The sequence below is a fragment of the Myotis daubentonii genome, chromosome 2 (genome assembly GCF_963259705.1).
Source record: "Myotis daubentonii chromosome 2, mMyoDau2.1, whole genome shotgun sequence".
Lineage (NCBI taxonomy): Eukaryota > Metazoa > Chordata > Mammalia > Chiroptera > Vespertilionidae > Myotis > Myotis daubentonii.
The window spans coordinates 85,790,465-85,808,873 of NC_081841.1; the positions used below are offsets into that span (position 1 = coordinate 85,790,465).

The following is an 18,409-nucleotide window of genomic DNA, read 5'->3' on the forward strand; positions in this document are numbered from 1 at the left end:
CTATCCACCATGACCTACCCAGTTAGGAATTTATGATCAGATCACCTTGTGAGGTTACTTTCCATAGAAGCACACTTTTTGTCCACAGGTCCCCCTTTTGGTCATAAATCAATCCAAAGGATGCACTGATGTCCAGCCTTTTGGTAGATAGATAGTGTGGTCTCACAGCTCCCAGCAGGCTCATTTCTAGGAATTCTCAGTATCCTCATTGTCTTATTGATTTTTTGGGGATGGGGCAATACTGTAACCCATGAGATTTGAATTGAGGCTGAATTTTCCCAAAATGGGAAGGGCAGGTAAAGGGAAGGCCATCAAGCATTATATATATTATGAAAAAAACAAACAAACAAAAAAAACAGTCTGGATTATTTCTATCCTATGAACTATTGCCTTCTGTGTCATTTTTCTAGTATTATGTAAGCCAGCAATTTTCATTGGTGAGCCACAAGAATTTTTAAAACATGAAATACCTGACTATTCAGTCAGGGCACTGACCTCTTGTCCCTTCAATTGTCATAAGAAAAAATGACAACAGCTAATACAATAACCAACCAGTGTGAATGAATCAAAATTATATATATATTTTTTGTCAGATAGGCCAAAAATATAGTAATATTTTTTGGTGTGCTGCAGAATTTTAGTAATTAGTTTATGTGTGCCATGAAATGAAAAAGGTTGAAAATTGCTGCAGCAGACGAAATCTCCTGGTTGTAAGCTAGTCTTTGAAGTCTTTGTATCTCCTTTCAGCACACTAAAAAATGGATCAGTCGCTAATTTATCAATTTATTTTAGCCAATTAATAAGTCCTTGATAATAATGCATAAAGTCTCCTCTGAGTAAAATTGGTTCACATGCCCTTTCTTCCAGACGCATAGAGCAACCAGTGACTATTTCATAAGGAGAAAGGTGGTATTTTCAAGGAGTAGCTCTCAGGTTGAGAAGCACTATAGGGAGACCTTTTGGTCAAGGGAGACTAAAAGCTTCTGAAAATTTAACTTGTTGAGTTTTAATTGTACCATTTGTAAGACCCACCATTCCAGAGGACTGGGGGTGTGATAAGCACAATGAAAATGCTGTAGAATAGGCAAAATGTTATAATCGATTGCATTATTTGCCCAATGAAAGGAGTCCCTCAGTTACTGCATAACTCAGAGGGAATTCTCCAACTGGGAATTGGGTCAGATTTGACTAGCAAAAATATATGTTGCCCTGTAACATTCCCTAGTTGAAAGGGAATAGGTTCTGATTTAAAAATGAACATTGGGTCCCTGGCCAGGTGGCCCAGTTGGTTAGAGCATTGTCCTTATATGTCAAGGTTGCAGATTTGATCCATGACCAGGGTATCCCATCTCGAACACTTCGGTTTTTGCCCAAGTTGTTTATAGAAAAAAACTCAGTTTTGGACCTGGCGGCCCTTTCATGCTGATACCTCAGCATGACGAAAAGCATCTCTCCAGCACAAAGAAAGGCGAGAATGCTTTTGTTGCTGGCAAAATTGATTATTTGTACAATTTTAAAACATAAAGAGGCCATCAAGAATGCTAATGTTAAGGATGTGAAAGTGCACACAAAACAGTAATCACAGGCAATTAAAGAGGTAGCAAAATTGTTGATTTGGATAAAGGAAAGCAGTTAGCTAGTGACAGCATTTCTGAAGCAGTGATATGTGAAAAAGCGAAGATGCTACATGTGGACTTCCTGAAAGTTACCCCTGGAACCAGGGCTGAAAGTGATTCTGTTATTGGAGAATTGCTTGGGTGGAATTACTGTTGCTAGTAGGAGTGGAGTTCTTATGATATCTTGAGAAAAAGAATTTTCTAAGAATCTCAGGAAGAATGAGTGATTTTTATTTGTGTGTAATTATATCGCTCGGTTTCCAAAGTCCTATTTCCCTTAAACAAGTCCTGGAAAAGGTGCAGCTGGGGGCTTCAGCAGAGCTAGAAGCAAAGCCAGTGTCCAAAGTTTCTGTCATGGTGGAGTTGAGTCCACCACAGCATCAGGCTGACTTTAGTCCATGTGAGCAACAAGTGAACCAAGAACCCAGTGTGCAAGAGAGGGCACTCCCTTTGTTCAGGTGCCTATGTATCTCAGATTTTGTACCTTTGCGGTGGCCATGCCCATTCTAGATAGTGATTCCCTCCCAGGTGTGATTGACAGACAAGCGCTTTCCCAGGTCATCCAGACCTTAGTGGACATGCATCTATTATCCAGTCCCTTCCCCCATGTGGGGAACAGACCAGAATGTTAAATTGCAGCTTCCTGGCATAAATGCCATGCCTATATTATCTGGCCTTCTCTTTACTCCTTTCCTCTTTTTTTTTTTTTTAAATATATTTTATTGATTTTTTACAGAGAGGAAAGGAGAGCGATAGAGAGCCAGAAACATCAATGAGAGAGATACATCGATCAGCCGCCTCCTGCACATCTCCCACTGGGGATGTGCCCGCAACCCAGGTACATGCCCTTGACCGGAATCGAACCTAGGACCCTTCAGTCCGCAGGCCGACGCTCTATCCACTGAGCCAAACCGGTTTCAGCTACTCCTTTCCTCTTAATTAATAACCAGGTTATTACAACAATATCAACTTGTTTAGGCTAGAAGGGGGTGGTTTGATAAATATAAGCAAGAGATGTTTATTTATAGATTAAACATTTACTGTATATAGTAAGAAAGGTAAAAACGGAATCATTGGTGGGTCTGGAATGAATTAATTCATTATATCATTTCTAATGGGGAAAAATGATTCCGTTTTCAAACAAATCACTTCTCAAATTGCCTTCCAGAGTGAATTAAGTTGGAAAGCCAAGGTTCCACTGTGTGTGCTTTCTTGAGGATAATTACAGTTTATTTCAAAGATACGTTAACTTAGATGCACAGGAACAATGGACACAGCCTGCTTATAGCAAAGATAATTCTTTTAGTAAAATGCTATATACCTGGGGCATAACTACCCAGTATGACCCTCCCAATTAGGAATTTATGATCAGTAACCCTGTGAGATTACTTTCCATGGAACTCCTCTTTCATTTACACAATTGTCTTCATTCTTGTGAATTTATATCCTTTTTTTTTCTTTCTTTTTTAATTAACACCTTTAGTGTCATGTTAGCATGTTTGGGAAGGAGCTGAGGCAAACAAATACCTGTTCAGTCTTTAAACAAGCACCATTAACTTTTTTGTGTGATAAAAGGTGTGTAAGTACAAGTCTGTACCATTTAGAGATGGTAAATCACTTTGGGATTCAATAGAAGCCCTACAGAGCTCTCTCTGGGAGCATGCCTGATGCCTACACCTTGCCCTTCCCCTACTCCTTCCCCCAAGGCATATTACCTTTGCCCTTCTCACTCCTGAGCTCCCAGAGCCCTCTTTTGCCTCTAACTTGTTTCCTGAGCCTAAGTAGCCCAGCTGGCTCACTCCTACTACCTTTATACCTTTCTAAATAAACTTTCTCTTATAAGGAAGGAAGGAAGGAAGGAAGGAAGGGGGGAAGGAAGAAGGGAAGGAAGGAAGGAACCCTTACATAATGGAAAAAGCCCTTTCTTTTCATTGAAAGCTATATTTCTTCAAAAGATACAGCTAATTTCCACTCCTGATTTGTTGGATTGGGTTTTTCATTTCTTTAAAAACATTTTTAAAAAATAAATAAAAATTAAAACGTTTTTAAAGAAATGAAAAATGTTTTAATGAAAAGGTTTCATTTCTTTCTAAGGTTTTCTTTCTGGTTCTAAAGATAAGTTAATGTTTTCCCATAGGCTTTTGTATATCTCTATGTAAATTATCAATGTAAGAAACATCCAAACCTGTAGAGAATTTTTTTATAAGTTTATTTGAGCCACACTGATGACATTGCTGGGAATCAAGATCTCAAATACCCCAAAGGATGACTGTTTTTCAGTTTCTTTTCTACATTTGTAATTAAGGAGGGAATGTAAGGAAGAAGATTGACATCAAAGTGAAAGAAAGCAAGGTACATGATAGTAAACTATATTATGTGCTCACTTGAGGGTGTTTATGCCTCTGAGGGATCTGAAAAAGAGGCACTTCAAAGGTGTGTTGACCTAGATGCACAGAAACAATAAGGGTAAGATAAACGTTTTAGGCCTGGAGGTTAATACCTATCATGACTTTCCTAGTTAGGAATTTATGTCAGATCACCCTGTGAGATTACTTTTGATCACTGAGCTTGTACATACTCCCTTTTTCATCCCCCAAATCTTACTTATGATTTTAAATCTTTGCCTACCCTTTCTACCCTATTCTTTCTCTCTGATCTAACCAGAACTCTTATACATGTATACCTCAGATCTCAGATCATCTGGCTCTGTGAGTGATTATTAGTTTCCTATTGCTGCTCTAACAAATGACCACAAATGTAGTAGCTTAAAATAACACAAATTTATTATTTTCCAGTTCTATAAATCAAGTTCAGAATAGGTCTCCCTGGAATAAAATTGAGATGTCAATGGGGTTGTGGTTCTTTTTGAAGCTCTAATGACAAATGTGTTTCTTTGTCTTTTCCAGCTACTAGAGTCTGCCCTGACTTCTTAGCTTGTGGCCTCCAGCCAGCCATCATATCAGTCTGACCTCTGCTTTTAGACTCCTTTTAACTCTTCACTTGTAAGGTCTCTTCCCATTGAATTGGTTTACCCAGATAATCCAGGATAATCTCCTTAATCTCAGAATCCTCAATTTAAACACACCTGCAAAGTCTCATTTGCCATGTAAGGTAACATATTCACAGGATAATGCGATTTGGATATGGACAATTTGGGGAGCCATCCACAAGTGATAACACTAAAATGATATTAATGACACTACTCTGACTGGAAAAGTATATCATCAGCTTGTAAGAATACCTCTCAACCTTATTTTTATTATAGGGTGGATTCTTCAGTATCTTCCAGTTCATGTAGTCCTTTCTATTCTAAACCATTCTCTCAATGAATCCTTCCTACGCAATGATTTAATTATATATTATCACATATAAAGTTCGTTCTCTAGATTAAAAGTGTTGTAATGGGAAAAAGAAAAGCCATGATTTAGACCTAGGTTATAAACTCATATGCCCCAGGGGTCAGGTAGATAGCATAAATCAATCAAATCAGTCTGAGTAAAGAGAATGGAACTGTTGTTAACAGCATAATAGCATTCAAGACACATTTTTTAAAACCTTTTGATCAAACTAAACAGGGCTTCAGGCTACAAGTTTGGACCCCTGATTTAGGTAATAGTTGATCTTTAAATCCATCTAATCTAATAAAAGAGAAATATGCAAATTGACCATGCCTCTGCTACACACACAAGCCACGTCCACAAGCCAATCAGGGACGAATATGCAAATTAACCCAACTAAGATGACAGCAGCCACAGAGCTGGAGCAAGCAGGAGGCTTGGGTTGCCCCCGGCAATAGAGGAAGCCAAGCTTGCCTGCCCTGCGGGCCTTGAGCTCTGCTCAAGGCTACAAAGTTTCTATTATAGAAGTCAAATAAATCCCTGATACCTGCTTCCAGCTGCCATGGCCTCCGCTCAAGGAGTGGCTGGGAGCCTGGGTTGCCAAGGGGCAACCCCGGCTTCCAGGACTTGGGCTCCACTCAAGGCTACACAGTTTCAATTATAGAAGATAAATAAATCCCAGATATTTGCTTCCAGCCCACGGCCGTGGCCAGCCTGAAAACGGCCCTCAGCCCCTCACCCAGGCTGGCCAAACCCCCATGGGGTGAGGGTCCCCACTGGGGGGCTTGACCAGCCTGCAAACAGCTATCAGCTCCTCACCCAGGCTGCCCAGGCACCCCAGTGGGGACCCCCATCCTGAAGGGGGTGTGGCCAGCCTGAAAACGGCCCTCATCCAGGCTGGCCAGTTACCCCAGTGGGACCCCACCCTGATCCAGGACACCTTTCAGGGCAAACCAGCTTGCCCCCACCCATGCACCAGGCCTCTATCCTATATAATAAAAGGGTAATATGCAAAATGACCCTAACAGCAGAACCACTGGGAATGACTGGTCACTGTGACACACACTGACCACTAGGGGGCAGATGCTCAATGCAGGAGCTGCTCCCTGGTGGTCAGTGAGCTCCCACAGGGGGAGCTCTGCTCAGCCACAATCCAGGCTCATGGCTGCCAGCACAGCAATGGTGGTAGGAGCCTCTCCCGCCTCCTCAGCAGCGCTAAGGATGTCTGACTGCAGCTTAGGCCTGCTCCCCGCTGGCAAGTGGACATCCCCCAAGGGCTCCTGCACTGCCAGGGGGATGTCTGACTGCCAGCTTAGACCCGCTCCCCCCAGGGAGCGGGCCTAAGCCAGCAGGTGGACATCCCCCAAGGGGTCCCAGACTGCGAGAGGGCACAGGCTGGGCTGAGGGAACCCCCCCCCCCCAAGTGCACAAATGTTTGTGCACCGGGCCTCTAGTAAAATAATAAAATAGTAGAACTTCCTACTAGTTTTTAAAAGTTATCATATCTATTTATTTATTTATTTCCCAGGTAACCTGACCTGTGACAATTGATAAGGAGTTCACTATCTAGCTTGCTAGAAAGATAAGTCTAAAGATTAAGTGGTGTAATAAAGGACTCTAATAGAGGATTGAAAACACATATAAAGGAGCAATTCTGTCTTATATTAGGAATATAGAGAGGTAATCAGCTAATGCTTTTCTTTTTTTTTAGAGATGGATGACATTTAAGCTGAGCTTTGAAGAATGAATTCTCTGAGATAATTAGCATTCAGTCTTCATTTGCTTACTCTCCATCTATTAAAGTTATACTTATTTGAAAAATAAACACACGTTGCTTATTTCATTTTATCTTTATAATCTCTCTCCCCCCACCCCCCAGATTTTGTGTACAAGTGCTTTGGAAAAGATGGCTGATATTAACCTCAAGGAAATAACCTTAATAGTAGGTGTGGTTACTGCCTGCTATTGGAACAGCCTCTTTTGTGGTTTTGTTTTTGATGATGTGTCAGCAATACTGGATAATAAAGACCTGCATCCATCTACACCTTTAAAAACTTTATTTCAGAATGACTTCTGGGGAACCCCTATGTCTGAGGTAAGTAATTACATATTATAAGAATCTCAGATTTTAAAATATTTTGGTAGTTTATTACTCCTATTTCTTTTTTATTGATTTCAGAGAGGAAGGGAGAGGGAGAGCTAGAAGCAATAATAATGAGAGAATCATCAATTGGCTGCCTCCTGCACACCCCTTCCAGTGATTGAGCCTGCAACCCAGGCATGTTCCCTGACTGGGAATTGAACTGTGACCTCTTGGTTCATAGGTCACAGATCAACCACTGAGCACACTAGCCAGGCCCTATTTCTTTCTTTACAAGCATTGTCATCATAGCAATTAGTAGATTTTTTTACCCCCAAATTTTAGGCATAGCATGTTTATAAAAAAATGGGTAGGAAATTAAAGATGTGTTTATCTTTTTAAAGCATTACTTGTTTCCTTTCTTGGTTGTGTACCTTAGCTTAGTCTTTTAAAAAATAATGTATGTGTATGAAAAGCAAATGTGTTAGCAAAACAGTAAATGTAATGCCAGTCTGTTTCTTGCTCACTGGCTTTCTTTTTTTTCCCTCTCTTCTGAATGAGGCAAAAGAGATGACTACTTGTGATATATTTATTTAAAAATGCATGCAACTTTAATATAATTTAGACCTTAAGTGAAAAAATAGTAAGTACACATATATATTGCCAATTTTTCTGCAGAAAAAAAAGTGATTTATTAAAAACATTAAATATCATCTCTCTTATCTAATAGGGTTTTTTTTATTATTATTTGAGAACCCAAAAGCTCATTTCATTCTTATGAGGGTAATTTTACTTTGCCAGAAATTTTATTTTGAAGGTCAATGTTAAGTTGGGATTAAACCAGGGGTGGGCAAACTTTTTGACTCAAGGGCCACAATGGGTTCTTAAACTGGACCGGAGGGCCGGAACAAAAGCATGGATGGAGTGTTTGTGTGAACTAATATAAATTCAAAGTAAACATCAACACTAATAAAAGAGAAAAATGGTAATTGGCGTACGAGCTACCCTTTTCATTGGCTAATCAGGGCTATATGCAAATTAACTGCCAACTAAGATTGGCAGTTAACTGCCAACAAGATGGCGGTTAATTTGCATATGTAGGCACAATGCAGGAAGTCGAAAGGGAAAGCAGGAAGAAGCCCCCTGCCACTGACAGTGATCAGAAACCCAGGGGGTAGCTAAGAGCCGGGGGGCAGCCATGATCGGAGAATCAGGTGCCTTTTCTGCCCTGGCCAGTGATATCAGGAAGTAGGGGTGGAGCCAGCATTGGGAGCTGGGCATGGTCGAAGCTGGCAGTCCCAGGAGCTAGGGGTCCCTTGCCTGGGCCTAAAGCGAAGCCCACGATCGTGGGGCTGCTGCAGCTGCGGGTCCCCGCTGCCCGGGCCGGACGCCTAGGCCAGAGGCGTCCTGCAGGGGCAGGGGCGGAGCCCGCCGATCGTGGCACCCCCCCGCTGCCACTGCAGGTCCCTGCTGCCCGGGCCGGACGCCTAGGCCAGAGGCATCAGGCCTGGGCAAGGGGCCGATCCTGCGATTGGAGGGTGATGGGGGTCAACGCCTGAGGGCTCCCAGTATGTGAGAGGGGGCAGGCTGGGCTGAGGGACACTCCCCCCCCCACCACCCAGTGCACGAATTTCATGCACCGGGCCCCTAGTCATTACATAAAAGGGTACGGTCTTTTTTTTTTTTTAGTTTTATTCATTTCAAACGGGCCAGATCCGGCCCGCGGGCCGTAGTTTGCCCACGGCTGGATTAAACCCTTGTCAGTTTGGGATTATATAGATTTGATTCTAATTTTAGTATTATTATGTAACTAGAGGCCTGGTGCACAAGATTTGTGCACTTGAGAAGGGATCCCTCAGCCTGGCCTGTGCCCTTTCACAGTTCAGGAGCCCTCAGGGGATGTCCGGGTGACGGCTTAGCACTCCCGCAGAGGCGGGAAAGGCTGGTCATTGCTGCTGTGCTCGCCAGCCGTGAGCCCGGCTTCTGGCTGAGCGGAGCTCCCCCTGTGGGAGTGCACTGACCACTAGGGGGTAGTTCCTGCGGTGAGTGTCAGCCCCTTGGTGGTCAGTGCGCATCATAGCAACTGGTCCTTCTGCTGTTTGGTCGATTTGCATATTAGCCTTTTATTATATTACTAGAGGTCCGGTGCACAAAAATTTGTGCACTTGGGGGGGAGGGGGGGTCCTTCAGCCCGGCCTGTGCCCTCTCACAGTCTGGGACCCCTCGGGAGATAACGACCTGCTGGCTTAGGCCTGCTCCTGGGTGGCAGAGGGCAGGTCTAATCCCTAGGTGCAGCCCCTGGTCCGGCTCAGAGCAGGGCCGATTGGGGAATTGGGGTGCCGCCACTGTCACACTCAGGGCAGGGCCGATGGGGAGGTTATGGCTCTACCTCATCACCCACAGAGCAGGGCCAATCGGGGTTGGGGGGCCGCCACTCTCACACTCAGGGCAGGGCCGATGGGGAGGTTATGGCTCTACCCCGTCACACACAGAGCAGGGCCCGTGGGGTCGGGGGGTTGGGGCGCTGCACCCTGTCACACACAGAGCAGGGCCCATGCGGTGGGGGGGTTGGGGCGCTGCACCCTGTCACACACACAGCCGCAGGGCGATCAGGAGGTTGGGGAGCTCCCCCCTATCAGGCACAGAGCAGGGCTAATCAGGGGGTTGGGGCGCCTTCCCCTGTCAGGAACAGAGCAGGTCCAATAGGGAGGTTGTGGCCCCGCCCCCTGTCACACACAGAACCACAGGGCGATCAGGGGGTTTGGGGGCTACCCCCTGTCATGCTGATCCCGGTGCCGGGAGACCTTGCTGCTCCGCTGATCCCGGTGCTGGGAGGCATATTACCCTTTTACTATATAGAATAGAGGCCTGGTGCATGGGTGGGGGCTGGCTGGTTTGCCCTGAAGGGTGTCCTGGATCACGGTGGGGGTCCCCACTGGGGGTGTCTGGCCAGCCTGGATGAGGGAATGATGGCTGTTTGCAGCTGTTCACACACCCTTCCGGGTGGGGGTCCCCACTGGGGTGCCTGGCCAGTCTGGGTGAGGGGCTGAGGGCTGTTTTCAGGCTGGGACTGAAGCTCCCAACTGCTCCTTTTTTTCTTTTTTTTTTTTATTCTGAGCCAGCTTTAGCTCTGAGGCTCCAGCTCTTAGGCCTCCGCTCCTGAAAGCAGGTATCTGGTTTGTTTAGGTTCTACAATCGAAACTCTGTATCAACTCCAGGTCTGAGATCCCGGCTAGCTGAAAGCTGGTTTCTGGGGTTTTGTTTAGCTTCTATTTTTGTAACTATGTTTCAAACTGCCAGCTCAGAGGCCTGCAGCGGCAGGCGGGGAACGTTGGAGTCCTCCGTCACTGAAGCAAGCAAGCCTCATGTTAGTTTGAAGCTGCCTGGCTGCTGGCCGCCATCTTGGCTGGCAGTTAATTTGCATATCACCCTGATTAGCCAATGGGAAGGGTAGCGGTCGTATCCCAATTACCATGTTTCTCTTTTATTAGATAGGATGTAATAGCTGTGTGAAATAGGTGGGAAAGCAGCTTTTAGATGGTAAGTCAGTTTCCTACTACTCTATATCTTGAGGATAAATAAATGAATTGATATATCTACATTACCTGGCACATAGTTGTTGAAATATAATATATAACATTTTGTTACAGTTATAGTTTGTCAGTCATTATTCATGTCCTATCCCACAGTTCTACATTTGGAAGTTTCACAAGCATAGGGGATGGATGGACTCTTTCCTTTCTCTCATCACTAGCACATAATAAGTATTTTTTTCTTATGAAACTAGAGGCTCAGTGCACGAAATTTGTGCATGGGGTGGGGGATGTCCCTCAACCCGGCCTGCACCCTCTCCAATCTGGGACCCCTCGGGGGATGTCCGACTGCTGCAGGATTGGGCCTAAACTGGCAGTTGGACATCCCTCTCACAATCCGGGATGACTAACTACTAACCGCGTGCCTGCCTGCCTGCCCAATTGCCCACACCTGCCCTCCCCTGCCAGCCTGATCTCCCTCAACTGCCCTCCCCTGCCAGCCCAATCGCCCACACCTGCCCTCCCCCACCAGCCCAATTGCCCACAACTGCCCTCCTCTCCCAGCCCGATTGCCCCAACTGCCCTCCCCTGCTGTCCCAATCGCCCCCAGTTGCCCTCCCCTGCCAGTCTGATTGCCCACAACTTCCCTCCCCTGCCGACCTGATCGCCCACAACTGCCCACCCCTGCCGCGACCTGCCTCCTCTGCGCGAGGCAGTGGAGTCGCCGTGACCGGACTCCTCCATGCCACGCAGAGCCACAGGATCTCCCGGCCTCACTGTGTGAAGCAGCCACTGGGCCCCGCTTCCACTGTGCACGTAGCCATCTTGTGATGACGTCGCGCATGAGGGCCACCTAGGCTTTTATTAATACAGATAGGCAGACACTAGCCCTGAATGAGTGGCTCAGTTGGTTGGAGTGTCATCTCACACACTAAAAAGGCTATGAGTTCAATTCCCCATCAGGGCACATGCCTAGGTTTCGGGTTCAATCCCCGGTCAGGGTGTGTATAGGAGGCAACCCATAAATGTTTCTCTCTTACATCGATGTTTCTCTCTGTGTCTCCCTCTCCCTCTAAAAATCGATAAAAATATATTCCCGGGTGAGGACTAAAAGACAGTCCTATATAATAAAAAGCTAATATACAAATCAACTGAATGGCAGACCGACCAGTCGCTATGACATGCATTGACCACCAAGGGGCAAACGCTCAATGCAGGAGCTGCCCCCTGGTAGTCAGTGCGCTCCCACAGCACCGCTCAGCCAGAAGCCGGGCTCACTGCTGGCAAGCACAGTTGTTGAGTCTAATGATTCAACAACAAGGCAGCGCTAAGGATGTCCGACTGATGGCTTAGGCCTGAGGGCTCCCAGACTGCGAGAGGGCGCAGGCCGGGCTGAGGGACCAACCCCCCCTCTCAACCCTTTCCCAAGTGCACAAATCTCGTGCACCAGGCCTCTAGTAATAAATAAAATAAGCAGTCTCTATTTTCTTGCAACCTTGCTATTCTTACCCAATTATAGCCTTTAAAAAGTAAGTTTTTTGTTAAGAAGGGAAAAGTTTATTTCCCCTTGACCTCTATCATTTAATCCACAGAGACCCTTATAAGTAAGTGTCCATTTGCCTATCTTATGGTAGTGTCTTTTGTGATTTAATCATGACATTGAGATTTTTAACCTGAAAAGTTAGATGATCAGATTAAAGGGCTCATAAAAGTTATACCGTGGTATTAATGCTATATTTTATGATTTTCTCAGCTTTGCAGATGAAAATTTGATTTTGTGCGGAGCACCTGTAAGAGACTATCCTAAGAAACAATAAACCCAAAATGTATAAACAAATTAGAATAACAATTTATAGTGAAGAGTGTTGCTTCCTCTTATTTTCTGATAAACATGTTCTCTCCCTGTAGGGAACTGTGCTACTATGGAAAAATTATTCTAACTAGTATTTAGTTGTCATAAGGTTTTTTGACAAGCCTGGAATTAGCACTTTCAAAGACTTAATGATTGATGTTATCAAGTAATGGTAACCTGGAAGCTTGCACATGCACAATCTTTATAATGATATTTGTACCAGTGTAGATCTTAGAGACACATTCTCCTGAGCTACATGAATACTACCACATTAGGGAATCATTAGACTCCTCTGGTGCTCTCGTTGTTTAGATGAATCTCTTTAGTAAGCCCTTTTTTTTTTAATATGTAACACTCTGTTTATTGATGTTTTCTTATATTGCAACCCTGGCTGCACATAAAATCTGCCTGGGTCACTTTAAAAATATATATTACCAAGGATCTACCCAAAAGTATTAATTACAGTTATCTCAGAGTAGGATGCTGGCATCAGTATTTTTTGTCCTGTTTCGTTTGTGTGTTTGCTTTCTTGTTTTTGTGGGGTTGGGGTGGGGGCAAGAAGGGACTGTGTAAGTTAGGTGCAGCCATGGTTGAGAACCACTGAGCTGTAAAGCCACCTGTGTTAAGGTAACTTCTGCAGGTATCCTTTCTTACTTTGTTTTGCCATCCATATATGTAGATTTACATTAACTGCTTATTTTTTCATTATATTTGTGCTTATGTTTCTATTGCCAACTACTTCATGAGTAATTTTTTCTTTAATATAGTTGAATATAATAATGATCAGAATTGTCTTGTTTATAATGAAACTAGCTGTTTTACTAGATTTTCAGAGTAAATTTGATATATGAACTGATGATTATCTACAACAGTGGAGTCTTATTAAATAGAATGTTAATGATTTCTGTGAATAATTAGTTATATTAACAATTAATCTGTTTTTAGTTGTTATTACCTATGGCATATATACATCTAATAAACGTAACAAAGCAGTTATGTATACTGCAATTTAAAATACCTATTCCCTGCCCCTTTCTTGCTTCATCCTTTCAACTGGCAAATATGTTCCAGTGGAGCCACAGTAACATTTCAGGCACGCACAGTGTTTCTAGAACCTTTTTCTGCTTTCTGGTACAAATCATGTCAGTTTGATATAGTGCCTTAAAATAAAAGTTGTATGCCTGAGCTGAAATAAAAAGGATGTATAATTATTAGCCTAGCAGGATAGAACATTCTAGGTAGACATCATGCATGGTGTGTGTAGTCAATACAGACAGAGAGATTAACATGTTCCTGGTTCAAAATGGGCAGTGTTTGTTTCTTGTGCTTCCATATGTTCTCCAGTAGGTATGAACAGGCTGAAGTCTGTCCCTCACACCAAACTATGTAAGGGGCAGGAGAGCAAAGATGCTGAGTGTGCATTCCCTTATATAAAATTACAAGAAATAACTAAGATAATATTTTATATAGTTTTCATCTGTGTGTTTTATTCTTAAATCTGACTTGATTTTGTCTTAGAGCAAAAATATTTCTGGTTAAATGTGACTTGTCATTTATAAAGAAATTTAGTACTTCATATAAAATTGGATGTATTGCTGTTGGAGACTGCCATAGCAAAGGTGTCTATTGTCTTATTCTAAGAAGGTTTTGCTCTTACATTACTCTCTGTGTAGTATTTGGAGATTTTCAGTGTAATATAATTGAGGTTTATACATTATGGACAATGGGGGAAGAAAAAGGAACATCTGTAATGCTTTGAACAATAAAGATTTTTTTTTAAGTAAATTAAATGCTTAGTTCATATACCCCAAAGAACCAGGGTACTTAGTAATCAGTGATTGTTTTTTCCTTTTAGGAGAGAAGTCACAAGTCTTACCGTCCCTTAACAGTCTTGACATTTCGCCTAAATTATCTGTTTAGTGAACTGAAACCGATGTCATATCATCTCCTAAATATGATTTTACATGCTGTGGTCACTATAATATTTCTTAAAGTCTGCAAACTTTTTCTGGACAGCAGAAGTAGTGTGATTGCTTCTTTACTCTTTGCAGTACACCCAATACACACAGAAGCAGTAAGTACACTGTAAATTAATATTTATTTCATTATTTTTTATAAAGTCTACACTGTGATTATATGGTATATATTTTTAAGAATAATATTTAACCATGACTTTATTGTAGAATCTTAAATTACTGCAATAAGTCCTAATTCCCCACTGCACAGAATCTAACTTTGTACTACATAAAATTTTAAAATTTAAAGCAGTTTTTGAAACATAAACATTTATTATTCAAAAACAAGATCTAATCGTTCAGTCTTAGTAATATAATATGTAAATGAATACAATTTTATTCTTTGCTAAATGTTTTATAAATATAAATGTAAAATATTTTTTAAATTTGGTATTGTTTTCTTTTCAAAGGACAGAAAATAATAAGGCAAATTTAAATAAGGGATGAAAATATATTAAAATATATGCAAACATGAACAGACATCCTAACAAGGGATGATACTCAGTAGTTTCAAGTTGTCTGTTGCCATGTATTTCAAAACTGTGGGCTGTTCTTGCTATTGCCAATATGTCCATCAGCCCCTACCTACCAAGACATACTTCAAATGATAAATTTTTTTGTTGTTAACCTTAAAACTCCAAAATTGCCTCTCAGCAGAGTAAAGAGGACTCTGTTCAATTGCTTTGTTTTGATTCTAAGCAAAAAATCATGTTTAAATTCTGTGTATGTGTTGCAGGGGACTTGTGTCTCCCACTATCTTGAACTTTTTGGAGTCTAGCAGTTTTCCATACATTTACAAAAATGATAGGTTGTTTTAAATTTTAGAGTGAGTTCAGAATATTTTAAAGGGAGAGAGGCTTGTGTTTTATATTTAAATTTTTAGAATTTAAAAGGACTTTAAAGTTGATTGTCTTTTTAAACTTTAATTTGCTGGCTTATTGTGAGATATAACTCGTTGAAGTTACGATACTTTTTTTTAGAACACTTATATTTTAAGAAAATAAGAATTCCTTAAATGTTACCATTGAGGGAAGCTGGGTAAAGGGTACATGGGACCTCTACCTACTATTTTTGTAACTTTCTGTGTGTTTATAATTACTTCAAAATATTATCCTACATAATAAAAGGCTAATATGCTACGTGTCCTCCAACTGGTAGCTATCTATGATGCACACTGACCACGAGGAGGCGGATGCTCAATGCAGGAGCTGCAGTGAGTTGGCAGTGGCAGTTCTTGGGTGATGCACCCTGAAATCAGAAAGGAGGGAGCCAATTCCTTGCGGGACCGCACAATTCTACTGTCAGCCATGGGTTATGTTGTTGCTGGGGCACTGTCAACCCCGAATCTGGTTTACTGCACACTTGGGTTTGTGTTCCACACCCTGTATAACAAAAACTTTGCAGAGTGCCCTTTCACACTCTGGGATCCCTCGGGAGATGTCGGAGAGCCAGTTTTGGCCTGATCCCCACAGGCCAGGCCGAGGGACTCCACTTGCCAGAGGGACCCCATTCACTTCGCAAATGCCCTTCAAGCCACAGTGTCACCCCAGGTGCTGCTGGCTGGGGAGAGACCGCAGGAGGTTGGCTCCAGGATGTGTCCAGCCTGTCTCACCCAGTCCCGCCCTGCCGGCCACCTTCTAACTAATTTCCTGTCAATGTGCACGAATCCATGCACTGGGTCACTAGTTAATGATAAAAGGACTTTGGAGTCACTGATAAATTTATTTTTATGGAAGATATACAAATTCACCACATGAGGGCACTCAAAGAATGCCTAAATGAAATTTTCACTTGAAAAGTTGTGGCAATTTAGTTTCTCGTTAGAGTGCTGTTGCTGTTATGTACCTTTAAGTTTTCAAGATGCTCTTCATTAATATGACCCCCCCCCCTTCCCTTTATAGGTAACAGGTGTTGTAGGAAGAGCAGAACTTTTGTCGTCTATCTTTTTTCTAGCTGCATTTTTGTCATATACCAAATCTAAAGGACCGAACAATTCCATAGGTAAATGTCTTAACATTCAGTTTTTTTCTGTAGCTATAAAACTTGATCAGGTAATTTTTATCTACTTTAGTGCTGCTTATAAAACATATAAGCAGCACTAAAGGGGCTTATCATTATATATTATTCTACTTTAGCATTATGGATATATGAAAGTATGCAACATTGTTAATAATAAAGTTTCTTGCATGTAGTTTATATTTTCTCATGACTAACAGATTCTGTATGATCTAATTTTTAAAAATTTATTCTAGAATATAGGAGTTTTAGGATTATTTTTAGTTCTGTCTGTTTTTTCCTATAAATGATATGTGTGTACCAATATTTCAGTTGTCTTTCTGTAAATAAATAAACACCTCTGAAGACTGTAAATTATATTATTAGGCAAAGTTAAAAGCCTATTAGAGTGTAACTTTTATTATGTGTTGATCATAATTCAGCTGTTTATTGAGTCCTTACCATGTGGCCTACCCCTGGAAAATGCTTTGTATGCAGTAGCTCATTAGTGCTGATAATGCCTGGCATTGTCAGAAAACAAGTTCCAAGCAATAAAAGTGACTTTTTATGAGTGTGAACACAGTGGCGTGAAAGGGGCCTTAATTACAGGATATTGAGGAGAAGGAAGCAGGGTAACAGGTGGTCGGGGTGCATAATGTCCTCAATCTGTATTTGATTGTTCTTAAAATTTAGCGCTGAGTTTTTTTCCCCCGCATTCTTAGAGAATTTTCTGACTATAGACCAAAGTACCTGTGATAAGAAGCCTAATATTCTGTGTATAGAAACTAAAACTAAGGCTCAGGAAATAAGTGACTTAGTAGAACAGCTTTAATGTCTTCTCAGATTTGTATAAATGAGTTTGCCTCCACTGCTATGCACAATACCTTCTTAAAACAGTTTGGGTGGCAACATAGCATGGAGATTAAGAGCATGGACTCCAGAGTCTAGTTTCACATTCCAGATCCACCATTTCCTACCTCCATTTACTTCTTTGAGTAAATTACTTAACCTCTCTGTGCTTTAGTTTCTTTGTCTAGAAAGTGTAAATAATAACCTTTCTTACCTGTTGTGAGGGTTAGATTGATGCCAGACAGCATCTGAGGAGGCCAAGGGAGGCCTCAATCTAATACCAAGGTCCAGGATCTTATCACGGCCCAATAAAGGGATTTGAGAGTGTGATAGGAAGATTTAGCAAAGCACATTAGATTTCTTAAAGTGATAGTACCCACTCAAGTGAGAGTTGGGCAACCTCAGAGAACAAGATGCCCCAGTGGGGGTCTGGAAGGGTTTTATTAAATGAGGGCAAGATGGGCATAGGGTGGCTTGATTTCTGGCACTGATGGGGTGCCTGCCGAAATGGCTCATCTTCATCCCTCTTCTCCAGGTAGCAATTTCTTTTTTTGGTCCTCCTAATACTGTCATGGCAATTCGAGGGGTAAGGAGAGAGGGCCCCAAAACCATAATGCAGATTTATGATAAAAATATTACAATGGCCCTATTGGTCACTTTTAGGTCAATAGGCTGCCAAATTTCGGTAAGACCATTTTGTTTGTCTTAATTACAGGATATTGAGGAGAGGGAAGCAGGGTAACAGGTGGTCAGTGAAGATTACATCTATGATATTCCAGCCAAGATGGAAAAGGGGAGGGGCAGAGCTTTAGGCCTCTGTTACTTGTTCTCACTTTTCCTGCCTCAGGATGAGTTAAACGTGTAAGGCATTTAGTACATGGCTCATAGTAAGCAGTGTACCTATTTTCCCTATTGGCCTTCATGCAGTCAGAGGTAGTACAGTAACTAATATAGAATTTCCTAAGTAAAGCATGAACAATAAACTTAGAAAATACTGTGACCTACAAGACCATGATCAGGCTCCTGCCTGCCTCTTTAACCCTATTTCCCTGCCATATTGCCCTGCCTACCTTCACTATAACCAAAGAGACCTTTCTCTTCCTCACATAGGTGAAGCACCTTTTTATACTT

General features: G+C 42.2%; 1 protein-coding gene across 3 annotated transcripts in view; it reads left to right on the forward strand.

The window, feature by feature from the left end:
* TMTC3 (transmembrane O-mannosyltransferase targeting cadherins 3) overlaps positions 1–18,409 on the forward strand; it is a 69,581-nt gene that overhangs the window by 8,487 nt on the left and 42,685 nt on the right. For 2 of the 3 annotated variants that reach the window (XM_059683741.1, XM_059683740.1), the window contains exons 2-4: positions 6,834–7,049; positions 14,275–14,493; positions 16,336–16,435. In XM_059683741.1, the coding sequence (XP_059539724.1) occupies positions 6,861–7,049; positions 14,275–14,493; positions 16,336–16,435 (508 nt within the window). In that variant the 5' untranslated portion in view covers positions 6,834–6,860. Of the gene's footprint in view, positions 1–6,833; positions 7,050–14,274; positions 14,494–16,335; positions 16,436–18,409 lie in introns of those variants that run through there. The other variant, XM_059683742.1, reaches the window with a different exon arrangement.